The sequence below is a fragment of the Fistularia commersonii genome, chromosome 1 (assembly GCF_037954325.1).
Source record: "Fistularia commersonii isolate RoL2024-O1a breed Wild chromosome 1, RoL_Fcom_v1.0, whole genome shotgun sequence".
NCBI classification, from domain to species: domain Eukaryota; kingdom Metazoa; phylum Chordata; class Actinopteri; order Syngnathiformes; family Fistulariidae; genus Fistularia; species Fistularia commersonii.
This window is the reverse complement of record NC_141284.1, coordinates 21103951-21123841: the sequence shown is the minus strand read 5'-3', so window position 1 is coordinate 21123841 and position 19891 is coordinate 21103951. Positions and strand designations below refer to the sequence as shown.

At 43.3% G+C, this 19891-nt stretch overlaps 1 protein-coding gene across 1 annotated transcript in view; it reads right to left on the bottom strand.

The window, feature by feature from the left end:
• begain (brain-enriched guanylate kinase-associated) overlaps window positions 1-17089 on the bottom strand; it is a 36399-nt gene extending 19310 nt beyond the window's left edge. Inside the window, exons 1-3 of the mRNA XM_086154334.1 lie at window positions 15647-17089; window positions 15359-15556; window positions 11515-11546 (exon numbers count right to left, since the gene is read on the bottom strand). Of these exons, the coding sequence (XP_086010460.1) occupies window positions 11515-11546; window positions 15359-15556; window positions 15647-17089 (1673 nt within the window). The remainder of the gene's footprint in view (window positions 1-11514; window positions 11547-15358; window positions 15557-15646) is intronic.
• Window positions 17090-19891: the final 2802 nt, after the last annotated feature.

Below are 19891 nucleotides of genomic sequence, written 5' to 3'. Positions count from 1 at the left end.
ATTGAAGCAGCTCAGTCCGAGCACTTCTCAAACACATTACTTTGTCCTGATCAGAGAACGGCATGCTGTATTTTGAGAGCGCACTCACGTGCAGGGCTTCTGCTAACAACACCGTGCATGTTAATGTCACAGCTATGGAGATAGTCTATTCTATTTTTACTTTGGTCGGCTCTCAGGGTGGAATGTAGATCGGGTGTCTTCGTTAGATCATGGATGGGGGGTCGCAGACAGAGACTGATCTTTATTTTGGGGCCAACTGTGTCCTTGAGATGTCTCTGGTTTATGTTTGCTGCCACACAGATCCATGCCACCTCCTTGGACTTGCTTCTTTTCGTCATGCCAAGCCAAACCAAACCATCGACAGCAGCACACTTGAGGAGGAGAATCCAGAGTCGTATTCAACTCCCGATTCTCCCGATCAAGGGTTTGTTTAACTTTACTTTCAGGTTCGAGTCCGGTGAAATCGGTCCGAGGCACGTCACAAAAACAAGGGGCTCCGAGCAACTTAACGGCTTCTCACAGTACGTTGGCTCAGTGGTTTAGTCTCACAGCAAGAAGCTCCTGGGAATGAGTCCAAGCCGTCCCAGGTCTTCTCCATGTGGACTCGGCATGAACGACCCGCGCCCGCGTGGACTTTCTGCGGAAGCTCTCGACTCCCCCGCCAAAGACGTGTCTGTGAGGAAGTCAGAACTCTCCCCTGTGCCCCTGACTGAGGCGCCAGGAGAGAGAACCGGAGGCCTGTAATGACAGGAACGACTTCTCTCTCAGACACAAACAGGAGACAGAAGGACATTGGTGTTCTGGAGTCTTATCTCAGTATGATACATCAAGAGAAAGATGTCAGAGGCATAGGTAGAACACAGTGCAGCCTTGGCGTTGGTGCACGTCAGCTTATACGAGACAAGTGATGAAGATGGATCATGGAGGTGGACCGATGCCGCATCACGTTGTCATGACGTCTGAACATTCGCGACCCCCTGCTTTCCAGATGAGATGAGATGGGAATGAGGCTGATGTTTAAAACACTCCTCAGACTGACTCATCTTACCTTCTTTTTTGATGTTTGCAACCATTTCGCTGGCTTTTGAGGGCGGTTTTACCGATATATATCTTTTTCATATTTTCCTCTCTGTCTGAGCTTTCATTTGTGTGTATTTGTTGCTTCTGCCGCCGCGGCCCCCACCGCCACCGCCACCGCCACCGCCGCCGCTGCTGCTGCTGCTGCTGCCGCCGCTGCCGGTTGGCTGAATGTTGAAGCCAAGTTTGAATTCTAACCACAAACCGACTGTCAGATCTCTAACTCTTGCCTGGGGAGGCAGATAGGAGTTGGCTATCTGTGATGACCCTGGCAAGAGAGCAGAGAAAAACAGCTTTGAAGTCGTACGGATTCAGCGGCACATTTAAGTCTGTCGACTCTTGAGAAAACAGATTGTTTTTGTGTACACTACGGAAATGTGCAAGAGCTGGGCGATCAATGACAGACATTTGGTAAACAGTATTCAAAACTTGCTATTGTTGCACCTCATGCTGAACTTCCCACTGAAGGGTCTATTTTGTCGGTTGACAAAAAACGAATATCATATCGGTCCATTATATGCTGGAAGTGCCCGGTCAAAGAAAATTGAAGGAGAGAGCGATTAATCATTCATTCAAAATCTCTACAGCTGATCCTGCTTCAGGGCCGCAGGGACGCCGGAGCCTATCCCGGCTGTCATTGGGTGAGAGGTGGGGTTCTTCCTGGTCCCGTTGTCCGTCGGCCACATTTAGAGACATACAACCGTTCACTCTCTCATTTACACGTCTCAACAAGTTTTTGGACTTGCTGAAACCAGAAAACTTGGAGGAAACGCGTACAGACACTGGGAGAACGTTGAGACTTCATAAAGAAAAGCCCCTCTGTCGGAATCCAACCAGGGACCTTCTAGTGAGGTGGAAATGTTAAACACTGTGCTGCTGTGCCACCCAGATAGTTTGTTTTATTTTTTAATCTCATCAGCCTGCTTTTTTTTTTTCATCAGCTGAGTGTACAGTAGGTACCACAGATGGTGGAACCCTATGGAAAAGTGAGTTATTGACAAGCTGACAGCAAAGGTTTTTCCTCAATAAATCAGAGTGACGGTGAAAGTGTGTATTTTACTGTTTTTAGCTGTTGTCATTGCTCTGCACCATGTTGACGTATGAAACAATAACCCACTACGCCAGGCAAAAATAACTGTTTTTAGGATGTCTCCCTTCATGAGACTGCATTTGAGGTTTTGGTTAGAGCTGTATGACGTACGTCCCCCTCCGCCCGGTCTATGATATCAGCCAGCTTCATCCCCCGCATGCAGTAATACCGTCTGCTTTATTCACCCATCGTCTCCTCGCTGATCCCGAAACAATCTTAACCCAAATACTTTTAAGCAAAGCATCTTGCACTGGAGGCAATGCTCCGCACATGAACAGACCTCAGCTTTACCAAGCAGTCTGCTGGCGAGTGTTGCTCAAGAATATGATTCACTTTAGGTCGCGTGTGTGAAAAGAGTTTGACGGATAGATGCCTATTTGTGACTCTGGTTCTCAAATCACACCGTTTGCGCAACGAGAGCATGGATTTCTCTGAAATCAAATTTAATGCTGTGTCATTAAGGTGTGTGGCTGCAGGAGTGTGTGTGTGCCCACTGTATTCATGCAGGTCCGCATACGGATGTTTTGAAAGGCAGGTGTTCCCCTCCCTGTGATACCCCGTAGGTGCCCCCTCACTTTCTCTCCCACACCTACTGGTCAAGGCGGATGGCTGCCACCAGGCTGTGCGTGAGCGTATTAAGAGCATAATAGGACTGCATTATGTAAAATCAGCCACTCATGGTATCAACGGCCAGGAATTTGTACTTTATAAGTACATTCGAATTGATATATATGACGTTACAAATCATAAAGGTTAACATTTTTGCTGATATAACTTGGAGATCCATCGAGGGACAAATCATTTACCTTAATAGATTCTTCCACTTATAATTCCCTGCTGCAGCCAGCGCTCACAATTTCACTGAGCCCATATATTAGCCTTTATTAACGCATCTTGTTTTGTCCCCGAAAAGCCTGGGAAGCAGGAGCGCATACACATGAATAGGGGTGGCAAGAGACTTAACTTTTCTCATTCCCCGCTGAGCAAAAAGATTGTTTTGCAGCCTGCCATAGCCTCAACAGCACCGGTACTCTTTGGGGAACTTTGGTAGTTTCTGGAAGCTCCGTTGCCGCAATGATTCGTTGCACGTATGCACGTCTCAGTGGAAGAGTGAAAACGATGAATCAGTAAGCGTGCCGTTATTTACAACCGATCCTTGCACTCCATCTATCACACTCATCTCTGCACATTCCTCGTTTTGCATAGGTAAAGAAAATACACGGCACAGGAGGAACGCAACTAAGTCACCCAATACGGTCATGATCATGTGATCAAGGATCCTAAACTACTACAAGACTTGTAAATCCAGCATACACCCGTATGATTTTCACTCTGAGGACAAGTCTTTATTGTGTGTGCAAACATGAGTAACTGTTGTTTACCTGACACACTTTCCTCCAGTCTTACAACTCGTCGCCATGATCCAACAGAACGTGGGACAGGGATTACTGCAGATGGTTATAACTCCACATGCATTCCCTCTCTGATCCCCAGATCACCAGATGCACCAATCTCGGTGACCAAAGTGAATGTGCACGCCCTAATGGTTACCCTGTTGTCTTTACTGATACCGGCTGTACAGTCAGCAGCTCAGGAAGCTCAGAGAAATCTACCATTTACAATGTACTAAATTTATATTGATCAAAATAAGTAGAGGCAAGTTGATGAGCCAACTCTTTAGTAAAATAGTTAAAACAGTATAATCTAAGATAATCTTGCAATTTATTCTCCACTGTAACCCAGGCAACATTATAATGACACCGGTATGTTGTTGGTCAGTGTGGTTTTAAGATTGAGGGTCTTTTCAAATTAGCATGTTGGAGAACGAGTTTGGGTTCTGGGAAACAAAAAAATGGAATAATCACTGGAGAAGTCAAATGGGAGAACCGATCGGAGAGAAAACATGGATTCATTTAAACTCCACAAATGACCCCCACCGTCCGTCTGAAAGTTGGCCAAAACCATTCATGGTACTCAACTAAAGTAACTACAGAAGAATATTCCAAATCAGAATAAGAAATACCGGTACGTACGCTATGTTTGCATTCATTGCTGGATTCCCAGACCTCAGCATTTAATCGTATGAGAGGAATGCCATCGATTCTGAAATGAACACACCAAGCACACTCACTGTGCAGCCTTTAGGGTTCATCATTCACATAAATAATGTTATGAATGAGACTGCAGCCATATTTCCATACATAGGTGGACCTGTCCCGCCGTGGAGGTGAACACGAGAAGGACTCGAGCTCATCATTCACATACAAAGTGAACACCAAAAGAGCGAATGAATGAATGAATGAATGAAAGTGTCACACATACTTAGCTAAAGGGTGACTGTAACTTCAAACCCAAAGATTTTCAGTCTGTGACAGCAAAACTGCACCTTTCAGCACCGCGGAGAACTCCACAGCCGGCCCTAACCAGGAAAAACGTAGTCTTGCAAAACTGGAAATATAAATACTTTAAATTAATACAAATTTCATCAGGTTTGATGAGTACATCCTTACTGTTTATATAATCAAACATTGCAGGCGAACACATTTTATCACACTGCTCCATCTTCAGATGTCTGTTAATACACAAGGTGTGCAATGAAAACCACATTTTTAGATCGTAAAGTAGGAAGGAATGAGTTTTAGCTACTCAGTGACGATAAGTGAAATAGCGAACGACAACTGTACATTTGATGTGACGAGGCGTGGAAGCTGGCAACATCTTTGCCAGCTGCACTCGTTTTCAGAAATCAGCGGCGAATTCAGGCAAATGACTTGCTAAGATTTTATTACCAGTTAGTTATTATAACTTGGGTAAGGAGAGCTATTCAGTTGTTTATTCGCAAAATTAGTTGTCCATATGAGACGTTGTCTTGGAACCCCCCCCCCCCCCCCTTAAACTGATAGAAGGCTGCACTTTATACCTTTTTATATCACAAGGACCGGTGAAGTAGAGAGCTTGGAAGTTCAGGGTGCTTTGCTCTGTTAATTATATTGTGTCCTTTAAGACAATCTCACTTTTGCCGTTTCAGAAACATTCGAATGTCTTAGACCATCTTCTACCCATCTTCAGCTTTTTCCTGAAAATCATTCATTTCATTTTTTGAGTGGATTTTCAAAAGAAAAAAAAATAAAATTAAAAACAACCTCCTCAATTGACATAATAGTGTTGAAAACCAAACTAAAAAAATGACCAAGACTATTACAAACTAAAACAGCATGTCATCTACTTGAAAACTCAGATTATTGTGTGTATTCTCTGATGCATGGAGATCCACAGTCTCCGGTGAAAGCTCACCGCCGGCAGCTGTGTCGAGGCGAGTGAGAAATGATGATGATTAGTCGACACGTTACACTTCCTGCAGACAAAAATTGCCACAGGTGATCAATAACACCTCTGTTTACATCTACTTTGATCTATATCTAACTATCAAAAGAGAAACAACCTCACATTTATAAGAAGATGACTTGGCCTGCCACGAAAGTCATTGAACCGATGTGGAAAATATCGTATCATAATATCTGCTTTGATCGACTGATGAAAGAATGAAAAAAACGCAGCCATTCGCTCTCGGGCCGAGACGCCGTTTGACAACACATAAAGCCTCCGGGTGTAAATGAACAAGTAATGGACAGTTTCTCATGCTGTGTTATGACTCATCCCAGCTGTGCCAGGTCCTTCCTATGGCTCATATGGCTTCAGGAGGATTTGTGAAGTTTTTGTGGAACCAGTAGAGGACACAGTGCGTGCTCAATCGATTTTGATTTTTTTTTTGTCCTGCAATTTTCACAGAGTTTGCGTTGAGATCAGATCACATCGTAGGTCACAGCAGAAGCCGCCGCAGGGAATCATCCTCCCGTCGATGCTTTGGTGAGTCTGTTTTATTGATATGGCATGATATCTAAAGAACGGATACTATAAGAGGTCCAGAAGTTGAGTTTCAAGGATTTTGAGCAGCCTCTTTGGGGTTTGCCGCTGCTGTCTATGTCAGATAGAGTGGACAGGGTTACCGCTACGTAGATTCAAATGTGTGTTTAACGTGCCTTCTGGGTAAAGCTTCGACGTGAACTTCAAATTAGGTGATCTTTATACGTATCTGGAATCTTTGGATTCTAGAGGTCAGACTGATGTCAAGTTCCTCCTGAAAAACATGAGAGAAACATTGGAAAACGCTTCCATAGGACTGTGCCAATGGAGGTTCTCAGCTACGATATGGCGGACCTCCGGTTTGATTCTGGATTCCTACTGTCCGCATACCGGACTGCCCTTGGGCAGAGATGCTGAAGCCCGAATTGCTCCTGATTGTCCGTTCATTTGCCCCATATGGCAGCTCTACCACCATACATCCACGTGATGCAGCGGAAAGCACTTTGAATCCGCAAAGGTATGGGCACGCTATATAAGTGGAGAACATTCATTCAGCTCATGGTTTAATCTTGTCAAATATTGTCATGGCAACCGGGCTCAGCTTCTCTCCTTGAAGACGCTCCTTCTCTCATCCACGAGGCGTCTTCAGTTCTAATGGACTGTGGGGAGTTTCCTGCATGTACAGTTACTGCTGGGGTCAGTCCAAGTTAAGAGGGTTTTTTATGTCAATAACAACCTGATTCAACCTCGAAAACAACTCACGAGATGATCAACTCAACGATGGCGTGAATTACCTTTTGGTAAATTGTCTTCAGTTGTTGCTCAGAAGATGCACAATAATGGATGTGTGTTTTATTTGCATCATTCTGAGATTTGCTTATTCTTTTAACTTTAATCACATCACTGAAACAGCACTGTTCTTGGAGGACTTTTGCACGTTAATGAAAAACACAAACCGCCTCCAGGTGACAAGTTGGTAATAGATTTATCAGCTCAACAGAAGTTCATGTTTCTTAGGATTTGACATAAATCTTATTTGAGAAAGACAAAAGATAATCCAGTCCGACCAGTCCAATCCAGTTTCATTCCATTGCATTGTTGAAACTGGTTCTATTAAAAAAAGGGAAAAAAAAGAAGCGAGCACCACTCAAACCCCCAAAAGTACTTTGTCACAAAAAGACCAAGAACCTTTTTCTAAAAGACAAGCCCTTTGAATATTTTGAAAGACAAAACAAATGTCAACATGATGACCAAAAGCAACTATTGAGATTCAAAACAAGAGTATGGAGGTGTGGAGATCAGAAACACATGTTGAGTGCCATTTGGGACCGTCAAGTTGCTGGAAAACAAGCTCAGGGGCTCCCACTGATTCTGCATTATGGCGAGTAGATGTTAGTGTGATAGTTATTAATAGTTATTAGTTATTAAAACCACACAATGTAATGTGTAGTGGTAACATTTGCACAAAAAAAGGTTGGGGACCCCGACCCCTCTCTCCCAACCCTCGGCAACCATTGAATGTGCTCCCGAACACCTTGTAACATTGCAACAGCGGCAGGATGGAGACAGGATGGCGGGCAGATCAAGCGGAAAGAGCCTGGAGTTCACTGGCAGCATGATTCAGACAATTTAAGATTGCAGGGTGAGTTAAGAATCCTCACACACTCTATTGTTAAAATTCTCAGAGAGAGAGAGAGAGAGCGAGCGAGAGAGAGAGAGATTGAGTTCAATTTTCACCGAGGTTGCCATGACAACACAGTTGTGACATGCCTGAGTTCCAAGTCTGGCAAAGGACTGAGGAAGGTGATATCTGCTTCACAGATAGTTAAAAATCTATCACGGTTACAGAATTACTGTCTACACACGCGGTCACAGTCTGATATTTGGTGGAATGAGTTAAAGCTGTGTTTTTACACGTTTCCAAACAACGCAGCGCGTGAGTCAAGGGCTTTTGTATGATCTCCGAAATGCCTCTTAGCTGATTTTTTATCGCTCCCCCCTATTGTTTGTTTGACATGCTGTCCGTGTTAGATTGCTTGTTTACACACTTGGTGGACAAAAACAATTATTCAAGGCTCTGGTCACCCTCTGCATCTATAGACTCTGCGTGAGTGGAGCTTCCTGCAGAATTCACTGCATTGTTGTGAGAGAGGAGAGAGAAACAAAGCAAAATACTCTGAAGCCCAAAGACTTAACCTAAATAACTTAAAGTTGCTATAACTTGAAATTGCTAATAGCCATGTGAAGATGATTTGTCTGTGGATTAAGATGAATCTGCTTTCATTCAAGCGAAGACCTAAATGTGCAGCTCAGCTGTGTCATTGACATTAATTCAAGCTGTTAATTTGGACAGAAATATTGTGTAAATATCCAATCATAAATCCAATTATAATAGAAGTCTAAATACTACATAAAAATATCATGTAAACAACATGTCAGACGGACATCAAGAGTCTATTTTCAAATGAAATGCTGACAATATCCAAACATCATGATTGCTATCTTTGTCATCATGAACATATCAACTTCTGGAGCCTTCTAGCTCCTCCCGTTCGCCATTTAGTATTCACAGAGCCACAATGATATCGAGATGACCACCGGGCCTTTCTCTCATCATCGTGGCACAGATTAGATATCTGCAAATCCGTCATGCATCACATTTGCATCCCATTGCAGACTGTACAGACTGTGTGCATCTTTAAGCAAAGGCACAGGTCATTTATTCATCTGTGCTAAAATGATATCCAATCAAAATGTGTGAATGCTGTACATTCATTTCTATCATTGCATAGCATTTTGCACATTCATTCCAGGGATGTGCGTTCCAGCAAAAGGTCCAAGGACCGGTGAGACAGCGAGAGAAGAAATCTTGTGTCTTTTAATGGCTCTGATTCAGAAAATGTCAACATATGTCTAAATTTTGAGATGACGCTGCCCCCTTGGGTTGATCCACAAGGCCATGTCTCTCGGTGCTTCTTCATGCTACAATAGTCAGGCTTCACCACCGGTATCTTTATATTCCTCCCTACTCAACATCTTGGAATTCATTTGACAGTGGAAGGTGAGGACTGCAAGGTTGTAAATTGCTGCAGGCTAACCTAAGGGGAGTATTGCACAGCATCTGCTTTTTGGATGCTACATGGCCAGATTAGGGGATGATGAGGGAAGAGCAAATAAAGCCTCTCTCAGCATATTTCTCAAAGTCTGGGTGAAGCGGAGTGGGCTGGTGATTTCTCCAAAGAGTGATGCCACAGGCAAAGTGGTTCATGGGCAGCCAGGGCTGATGAAGGTGAGCTGACACAGAAATCTAATTAGATGTCAAAGCAAGTGGAGTGATGAAGATGCAACATGTATTTTCCTCCGCTGTTTATCCGTGTCAGTACACTTTCAATTGCTTGGGTTAAAATGGAGCTGTTGTTGATGGTGGCAATTCTTTCCTCTATTAGAGAGAGCTACTTAAGGGACACCTTCTCGTTTTACGCGATCATTTGGAAAAGTTTTCCTTTTCCACCATCACAGTAAATTACAACAGCGATGACAAGGGATGCAAAGGAATAATAGAAATCTACACTGACGTGAGCTTTAAGGTAGAAAGGAAGACATGTGACTTCTGTATTATATCCTTTGTGGATGAACTGCAAGCAGTGGGCAGCCACTAAGCAGCGCCTAGGGAACAGTTAGAGCTTCTGCGTTTTTTCCCAACAGCACTTTAACAGGCTAGGAAGAGCTCGGGAATCAAACCGGGAACCTCTCACAAACAGTTACAATTACAATCACAGTGGCAATTACATAATTACAATTACATTAGGATCTAGGCTGTTTGTACCACAGGGATTTGTAGAGCTGGTTATTGCAATTAAATAAAAAAACTAATTGTGCTTTTTTTTTTCTGCTTACTTTTCTTAAGAATGCAATGGATTGATTTACCATCGTTGATTGCCAAATACATCATTTGTGAACTTCCTGCTTTTTATGATCGATCGCCTGAAATGAAATGTGATCTAGGACTGTTCCCATGAGATCAGCAATGGACGGTATCTTAGGTAACAGCCGAATGGCTCATCTGGTTGAGAGCAGTGGCTTCCAGCTCCAAACAGGACCAACTTTAACTGTTAGTCAATAATCCTCAAGGTAGTTCGGGTCCCAGATACTTCCTGGAAGACGACAAGACTATTGTTCTTGGAATGTTCCTGGAATCGTTACAGCATCTTACAATTTGCACAACGAAATCTCAAGAGACAACACATACAGCCTGCACAATTTTCCTTGCTATCATTAATTCATTTTGCCTTCTTTTACATGTGCACACCTTTGGTTGCCAGTGGCGTTTAATGTGCCTTGCAGTTGGATTAGTAAGGAATTTACATGATGCCAGACAATACATGTCATGCATTTGATTTAGAAACTAATCACGGTCCTGCAAAGAAAATTCTCAACGGTGGGAGGGGTGTAACCTCAAAAAAATCACTTCTTCTTTACTTGTATGAGGTTAACACTAGAGGGTGAAGTAATTAACTTCTTGATGTTACTTACGATGTAATGCTGAGATGCACCTTACAGCAACATATGGAGGAAGACTTAATGATATACTCATTAAGTCTTCCTCCATATTAACACTGTTCTTTTCCTCAGCCGGGAACACTCCTGCGTTTGCGTTATCAGTTGTTAAGCCACTGAAAATAAGGAACATGACTTTCTCTCCTACGATGCGCTTGCTCTGAAATAATTGCCTCACATCGCTTATATTTTGGCCATTGAATGAATATGACAGTAAATCAAGGGCTGTTAACAACATCTCATTCTCACCACAGTAAAATCCAAATGACAGTTGAAGCATTTCAGCAAAAGTACTGATTTACTTTCAGTGAACCAAATAGCCCCACTTCAACTGGTGCAGGTATTGCGCTCAAAATGCATCAGTTTACTCACGAACACACTGCACAATGTTTTCATATTCTTTGCACATACTGCTCTTTAGAATAAACAGCATTCCATCCACAAACCCACCCGACCACTATTCTCAGTCACCATGCAACACATGGCAAGGACTGCACGACTGCAGAAGAACCCACCAAACAATTATAATTTTCTGAGTTGTAGCAAGGCAACTACACACACTTATCTCTAAGCACTTGGAAAAATCACGGGCATGCATTTCCCTTTTTGCCTTACCGTTTATATGCTTTTCGCCTCATTTTTCAGGAGATAAGATCAATATATGCATGTGCCTGTGCATCCCTTCAAAACAGCATGCATTTAGAAAAAAGACTCCTCTAATTCTGACTGGAGACAGGCTGGTAGGCAGAGAGAGAGAGAGAAAGAGAGAGAGGGAGAGAGAGGAAGCTGAGGATTGAATGAAGCAGCAGGAGGAGGTATATGGAAAGAGGAGGGGTTAAAGGAGTGATGGAGTGAAGGGGAAGAGTAAGGGAGGTGTGTTGGTGTCACTGCCGGCTGGAGAGGAGGAACAAGTGAAAGTGACTAACCTGCTGTCATGCTGGATCTCTCCATCAGATTCCTGGCGGGGAGAGAAGAAGAGAGGGTGAAATGATTAGATTTATTTATCAAGCAGATTTATCTGGTGTGGCTGCCGCCGCTGTGCCATGAAACACCTCTTATCTGCTATTTAACAAGCTCTCAGAGTAGCTATGTCTTGTCAAACAAATATATCCATTATTTCTTACAGTCGGTACATATCATAAATATGCATTGAGAGCATGGCGTGAGGATCGGAGGAGGGAGACACTGAGCAAGAAATGACAGATTAACAGTGTAAAACAAAAATGCTGTGTGCTGCAGAATTGGGGGAAAGTGCCCAAGGGTGCGAGGCAGACTTCACTGACTGGATGTTCAAGGGAGAGAGACGGAACACAAAATGTATGACTGGAGGAAAAGAAGCTGTGCAAACACAGTCAGCTTGGAAAAACGTGTATAAAAGTCAATTTGAGGCTCATGTTTTCAAATATAACCGCGAAGGAAGGTTACAGCCTCCTTAGCTGTGCTCGGGTGTTTTCAAGTCTTCGTACGTACAAACACAGATAGGGATGAATGTCAAAAGCATACCCTCGTTTGCACACACAAACATACATTATGCATGACACCGATCCCCCTAGAGTTTTTCTCCCATTTACATTTTTACTTGGACTCGGGCTGGAACCAATTTGTCTGCGCATATTCCAGGCAGAGTTCACATGCAGACACATGTGGCCAGCACAAACGCCACTATCTTATCTTTGATTATAGCCAATGTATCCATGATCGAGATTTTATACAAGTCAGGGAGGTCTCCTCCAATGCAGGGTACGCAGGAGGAAGATGTGTATGCCAGGTTGCTTCTTTTATCTAATTCCATGTAGCCTAAAGATTTATAGAGAATATTCTGTGGATGTCAAAGGTACGCAGCGTCGCACCGGCCTGTTGGAATGCAGTGTGCGGTTCTGAGCTTGTGTTTGCAGTGGCTCGGTGTGTCACGGGGGTGTTACAAACATCATGATGAGTCATACGGCTTCTGAATGAGACAATGCTCAGTAACTCCCTCTGTCCATTCTGGCGTCCCTGCGCTAGGAGGGCAGGCATAGTGAGAGGGAGGAAAGGAGGGGCATTCCTGAAAGGTGTCAGTGAATGATTATGAACAGCCTGAGTCAGTGCAGGTGCAGGTTCATTCAGCAAAATAAAAGATAACTGTCAGCATTCATTTCGTTGAAATGCAAAGAGGTCATTTGCCCTCAAAAAGCTATCTTCACCAACAGAGATCGGCCGGTTTATATCACGGATGGCTGTAAAGCCAACAACAACAAAACGCTTTAAGATACTGTCTGATAATAAATTCTTCAATATATTACTATCACATGACTGTGCTAACAGGGCAAGAGAGTTTTGCCGATGATATGTGCAAAGGAGCCTGCTGAACCTGAATGGTAACCGACTTTTAATTGGCACAAAAATAACAACAAATTTCTGTCCATACAATCTGGAGTCATCTGCATCGCTGAATGTTTTTTTTTAACAATGCTTTATTCATCTTTTACCCCCCTACTCCAGATAAAGGGTGGGACCCAGATATGTCACTTTAGTGTATATGGATCAAATAAGTTGGTTCATGCATAAGAAAATAATCATTTAGTTGTGTTTACCTATATTCCTTTCATTCAATATGCTGCTTACTAAGACACTTTATAGTTTCACTGAAACACTTTATAGTTTATAGTTTATTTTTATTTCTAATTCTGCCTTTCTTTTATTATTTATTACTGTTTTATATTCTGTAACTCTGGCACTGCAATTTCCTTCCTTCCATATTATCAAAGGAATTACAAGCAACGAATGTTTCATTCCAACTAATGCAAGTAATTTGTAAATGGTGACGGCAATGTTTTGTAATTCTCAGCCTGTGTTTGTGCGAGTAAAGGTTGAAAAATTGCTTTGCATTGGTTTAAGTAATGAAAGTGCTTCCCATTTGCAAAATGTCAACTTAAAGCGGCCACACAGTAGTATGCAGGACAACGTGTGGGAGGGAAATTCCCAATATTCCAAGATCCCTTGCCTCCTAATTTGTTTCTGTCTCAGGAAAGAATTACCCATTTAGGCAAACTATTAAATCACAGGCACGTAAAGCTGTAGCACAGCATTTTTCTTGCAATACTTAATGCTTTCCTTGTAAATGAATGAGCGGCAATTCACTCATCTTTCGAGAAGTTGTTGGGAAATATCTCCACGGTCCCCCATTTAGCAGAGAATTACTTCACCATCGAGTGTTATTTCTAAGCTGTGGGCTGAATTGGGAGGACAAAAAAAAAATACTATGGAGAGAATTTGAATTATTAATGTATTAGCTACCTTTTCACAGACAGCCAGGGAAGAAAGTGAAATGTGTTTGAAGCCCAGGTCGTCTTTCTCTCTCCAACTCCGGGGGAATAAGTGGTAAATAAGAGTCGCTATGATTTTATTATTAAATGTGAAATGGACCCATGGTTCCTCTTTGCAATATTTCTGTTGGATACTATTGCATTTAAATGAGGAGAAAAGACCTTTAACACTCCTGAGAGAACACACTCTACATGGAGATGAAGTAACATTGGTTTGACATGATTGGGCTCTGATTTAGAGCCTTGGTTTCATAAAGCTTGGATATATTCAGGGCATGTGACGTGCACTTCTGAACATGTGCAAAATATGAAATGTTTTGCATATATATCATGTTATTTGATGGGACAAACACACCATCTTTGAGGTCAGTGGCATGCTGTCTGAGAAATTAATGAAAAATGCCCAGGAAAGAACGTCAAACGTAATGAATTTTTCCTCGCCGACATTCTACTTTGAATAATTCTTAATATGATATCAGACATGTATCATGCATATGTACATGTGAATCACAATACATATATCATTATGTCCAACATATTATATGTTATGTTATTATACTCTCAACTATTTCTGTGCTGTAAGTAGTTTGTAACTGAGGTTCTCTCCCTTGATGGGTTGTAGACTCAATTTGGGCAAGAAATTAGACAAGTGCCTCAAAATTTGTTCCTTGGTTTGTTCTCTGGTTCACTCATTTGGCCATCTAGTCATTATCTAGAACGCTAATCCCTCAGTCAGGGTTGCGGTGCAACCAGTCACTAATTCAACACGTCATACAGACATCCAACCATTCACTCTCTCATTCAAAAATCATACAGAGACATATAACCAATTACTCCCTCTTTCAATCCAAGGCTCCAATTGCTTCCCGTTATTTGACTTGAGCTCACCAAAAGGAAAACCCCAATTTCCGGCCAAACCCTTTAATGTACCAGAACATTCCTCGGTAAAGAAATTACAACCGAGTAAAAAAGAGAAAAGGACATTTATCGAATGAGAGGAGAAGACAAATCCTCACCGTGAGCGGCTGCATTTGAAATGTACTGTTGGCAGCAGGTTGAGATCAATGTTTGCGGTAACAAGAGCCATCACATTGTTTTCCACTTCAAATGACGTTACCATAGTGGAAAATGTTGCTGAATCTCAAGTTCAAATGCAGCAGACAAGACAAAAATGCTGGAATTCATAAGAAGGCACCTTTGGTTTTGTAGTTCCTTGTAGCTCTGAATTTTGCCGTGTCACATGTGTAGTGGAAAATCAATGTCTTGACTTTGTTCACTCAAACAAACAAAGAGTCCCTGACCTTCTTGAGGAACCTACCGCTCCACACTTAAAGCCCTACGCCCGCGGACTTGTTTCTCTTCAAATTAAACTTTCTTTTGAGAAATGTCGCTGTCAATCTGCACCTTTGGGGGTGAGAGTCTTGTCGTGTCGGTCTGGTGGACTGATCTAAAGTTTGATACTTACGGCAATATTGACCGGTCTGGGTAGTGAGGTGGACCTGTAAGACATTCTGGGGAATCCCTCCGGCCAGCTGAAGACAGGGCAGGGTTTATCCAGAACGCCGGAGGTCAGGTGAGGAGAATGATGCTCATAACTGTTAAGTACCGCTTTCTTGTCCTTTTCCCTGCCCCTTTCTGCTGTTTTGTCCTTCTCCCAGGGCCTCTCCCTCCCTTTATCAATTTCCTTCCCTTTCTCACTCCCTCTTTCTCTATCCAAGGGGCCTTTGTTTCTCATCCCTTTCCCTCTCTCTACACCTAAACCCCCATTTCTCTCCCATGGAATCCTGCTTTCTCTTTCCTTCACGCTCCCAACATCCTTCTCTGGTCCTCTCTCTTTTTTCTCTTTCCCCAAGCCACCATTTGCGACTAGTTCATCAAGTCGCCTCACTCTGTCAATGTCTGTCTCCAGATAAAACCTCCCGGTGGAGGGCTGCGTCTGTATCTTTGTGCATAGCTCTATGTCATGCTGTGGATACGCGTGACTTTCCGCTTTCACTTTCCGCAACACGTCCTCCGGCTCCAAAATCTTACAGCTGGGTAATTTCTTGCTCCATTGGTGGATCGAGCCGGTGACGTCCTTTGAATCATATTCCTTGATTGTCTGGAGGTTTGAACTAGTCGGGCTGAACCACAGGCTTGTCAAGGGTGCCGGCGGTGCAGGCAGGTGTGGTGGAGCCGAATATTTTGGTGGCAACGAGGGGTTGGACGGGGTAGATGACGATGGCGGCGGCGGAGGAGGCGATGGGTAGCAATGTCGTAAGATTGTCTGCTGTTGAGGAGCGCTTCTGTTAGGTTTCAAGACCCTGCCGGTAACTTCGTTAAGAAACTGTGAGAACTTCCGCCTGTCCTCTGTCTTGTTCTCTCGCTGGTGAGATGAGCCTGACGCAACCTTTTTCAGGCAGGATGCAGAAAAACTTTGGCTCCCTGCATCTTGCTTCAGCACGGTAGAAGTGCTGCAGTCCCCTTCCTTTTCAGGTTTAGCAGCAGAGTGTGTGAAGATCAGATTTTGGTAAATGATTTCAGGCTCCACCGCAGTAGTGGAATCTTGGTTAGTGGAACCCAATATTCCATCTGAATTCTCCGATGCCTCCGTGCCATCCTTCTTGGCCGGTGTTCTTAGCAAGCACGTAGCCCCCGAACTCCAGCTATTCGTGTCCCAACTGCCATCGTCGTCACTGGAGCTGCCGTTGCCACTTTGTAGGCTGGGGCTGGCACTCCGTTCGCTGGGGCCCGGGCTGGAATTGTCTAGGCTTCCCAGTGACCGCCGCTTTAAACGAGAGATTGACCCCTTTAAGCTGGGTAGAGAGCATTGAAAGCTGCGAAGTGATCCTTGGAGAGTTGGTAATGATCCTTGGAGGTGGTTAACAGACCCCCTACAAAGGGAACTTTTATAGCTTTGTGCGGTCGCATGGTTTAAACTCGACAGAGAGCCCTTAAGTAAAGGAGATGACTGACGACGAAGCGGGGGATCTTCTTCCTGGTCACTGTACGGTCCGGAGAAAACGGGACAAGATGCAGTGGAAGAACAAGAACCACGGTCCTGCCTTGTAGAGGATGCTCTGGATCTGGGTTGGCGCCGCAAAGTTGCCATCTCCGCCGGCTTCTTTCTTCTGTTTCTCACAGTTCTTTGTGATCCTCGTTGAACAGACTCAAGCCTGAGACCATCCTCTGAAATGGACACACACAAGTGAACCATGTCAGGTTCAGCAGAACAGATTTCCAATGTTTTTTTTTCTGTCCTCTGGCTTTGCCCAATCCTAATTGTCTGCCCCAGTTGTCCGGGCCACCGATAGTGCACCGAGCTGTTGCAGTGTGGCACAGTTCCACTCGTCCAGATGAGAGCTCAATGAGAACCCAAAGAGCTGTGAGTCTGATAATCATTTGGGTGAAACCCAACCTACTTTCATGACCATTCATATACTGACACTGTCAATTCTATTTTTCTCTTACTTTCACAATATAGATTAACAGCGTTGTTTGTAGGCATTGTCTGCAGCGAATTGTGTATTGACACAAATGTTGTTGGGGGGAAAAAAAGCTGGATATCCAGGTCAGGGATATTGATCAAAGCAACCACATGATATCTGCTTTGTGGTCATCAGACTGGCAAAGTGGCCTCAAATCAATGGGTGTGACATGATATTTTTGGTGATTTGATCATATGTTATGTGGTGCGAAAGGGACTTCACGACACTAGTTCAACGTGATCCTATCTTCCGTCGAAGCATGGTAAATATCATTGGTGTATGTGGAAAAATGTGCATATTCATCATCTTATTCATTCATCTTGTAAAGCCAAATGTATCCATCCTCTTTTTGACCCTTCTAATTCACCCCTTGAATAACGCACATGTTCACACATGCTAAAACTTTTCACATCACAACATAAGCAACAGGAAGCGGGAAACAAACCCATCTAAAACACTGGTAAATGTTAAGAATAGCATTTGTTATTTCCCTCTAATGTAACACCCACTTACTCAAACAACTATAGAAGAAAAAGCATAATGGTGCACTGACAGGAAGAACCCCCCCCCCCCCCCACACACACACACACACACAATTGCGATTTCATCAAAAATGACATTGGTGATTTGTAGGATCCTGAATCAACGTGACAAGTGTCGAGCTGAGGGGGATTATTTGGTTTGAAAATGCTGAAATGGGAAGACTAGACTCCACAACAGAGAATCTTTTAAAAATGTAAATACACCTATTTACAGAATGTAATCCACTAAGGAGAAAAATGACAATGATAATCAGCCCTACACACTTAAAGATGGAAATGTAGCTGATTTTCCTTTTTGAAGTCTTTGACTCCTAAAGTATCCCATCTAATTCCAGATTTTCAGAGATGAAATGCACCACAAGTATTCTAGGGCATCATTTATAACTGATATCACCATCAGTCAGGCATTTAATGTTTTGTGCAGCGAACCAAGCTGTTGCAGCAGTGATGGACAGGGTTGTTATTGTTTCCTGTCATGGTTGTTGAAAAAGAACATCACGGCGAGCCCAGGTCTGTTCTGTCTTCTGCTCTCCATTATGTTCATTTCAGAGTCCCTAGGTGTGATTTCCCACAAACTGTGCAAGACTAATTAAAACACAAAGGGGGGGGTGGGGGAGGTTCTTGAACAAAGTAAGAGGAGAACTGTCTCACTACGAGTTAATGGGCAGGGAAATTGAAAAGGCGCACCTTAGTCAACAGTTGTGCGCCCTGTTAACAACCTAAAAGGAAGATTTTTAAGGGAGAGCCTCTTCTGCTGATGATGAACCAGAACCCACCGCAGCCCACAGAACAATTTTTGATAAACATTCTTTGATATGAGCTTACCTTTACCTGTGTGTTAGATCAATTCAATGAAAATATCCAAACGTATCCCAATTCATCAAATAAATTATTTATCATACAAAATTGGAAACTGTCCACTGTGGAGAGGCTTCTCTTGACCCTCCTTACCTGGCTCTACCCGCATTGTAAAAATTTAGACATGGCCATCCTTTTAGTGAAAACCATGTTCTCTAGCCGAACTTAACTGGTCTTTGGATGTCTGTCATACAGTGCAGTGGAAAACGCGTGTCCAGACTGATCGAGCCAGACATTCAAATGGATTACAACTGTAATCCCAACAGATTTTACCTTTGTTGATACCACGAGTGGCACCTGCTGCTGAAAGGCCCTCTTTCTTTTTTCTTTTTTCTTTTCTTCTGTTAATATCCAGGCGCCATAAAATTGACATGCAACTTGGAATAGACCCTCAAAGAACAACAAAAACATTTTTTTTCAAGGGTTGCCCTCAGCTCAAGCCAGGGTTGTTAAACTGATGTTGAAACTATTTTCAAAATGATTGAAGTAATAATTATATCTTGGTTTTCTTCCTACCCAGGTCTATCCACCTGGGTAGATAAGCATGGCAAATATCTATGGGCCGGAAACTGAAGCATGGTCAAAAGGATGCTCCAGGGGCTTCACATTAGTGGACGACAGGGGGTTTGGGTGGATGCAATATCACACAGGAAGCCCGAGTGCTGGTGAAGCAGTGTGGACACCACAGGTGGACAATCCCAGAGTGGTGGTCTGCAGCACTGGAGACTTGGTGATGAATTTTCGGCGAAGAATACGCGTCGCTGATGTGTCACTTCTAGTTTCCCTCTGGTGCTGCGGAGATGTAGTCCGCAGTGCTTACCAATGACAAAGCAGTAAAAACAAAACACATTGTTGCATGTGTTTGTCTGAAATTGAGAAATGCAAAGTAGATTCACGGCCAGGTGCTGGGGAGAATGCTCATTTTTCAACAAATCAACTTGTTTTTCAGAGCAGATCAGATCTGGTGGCGAGTGTGACGGCAATGAATATAATCTTGTATACTTTATAAGCCTAAAGGGGAGCGGCACAACGGCGTAGTGGTTAGCGCTTCCTCCTCACAGCAAGAAGGTCCCTGGTTTGATTCTGATGGGGGACATTTCTCTGTGGAGTCTCCTTGGTCTGCATGGGTTT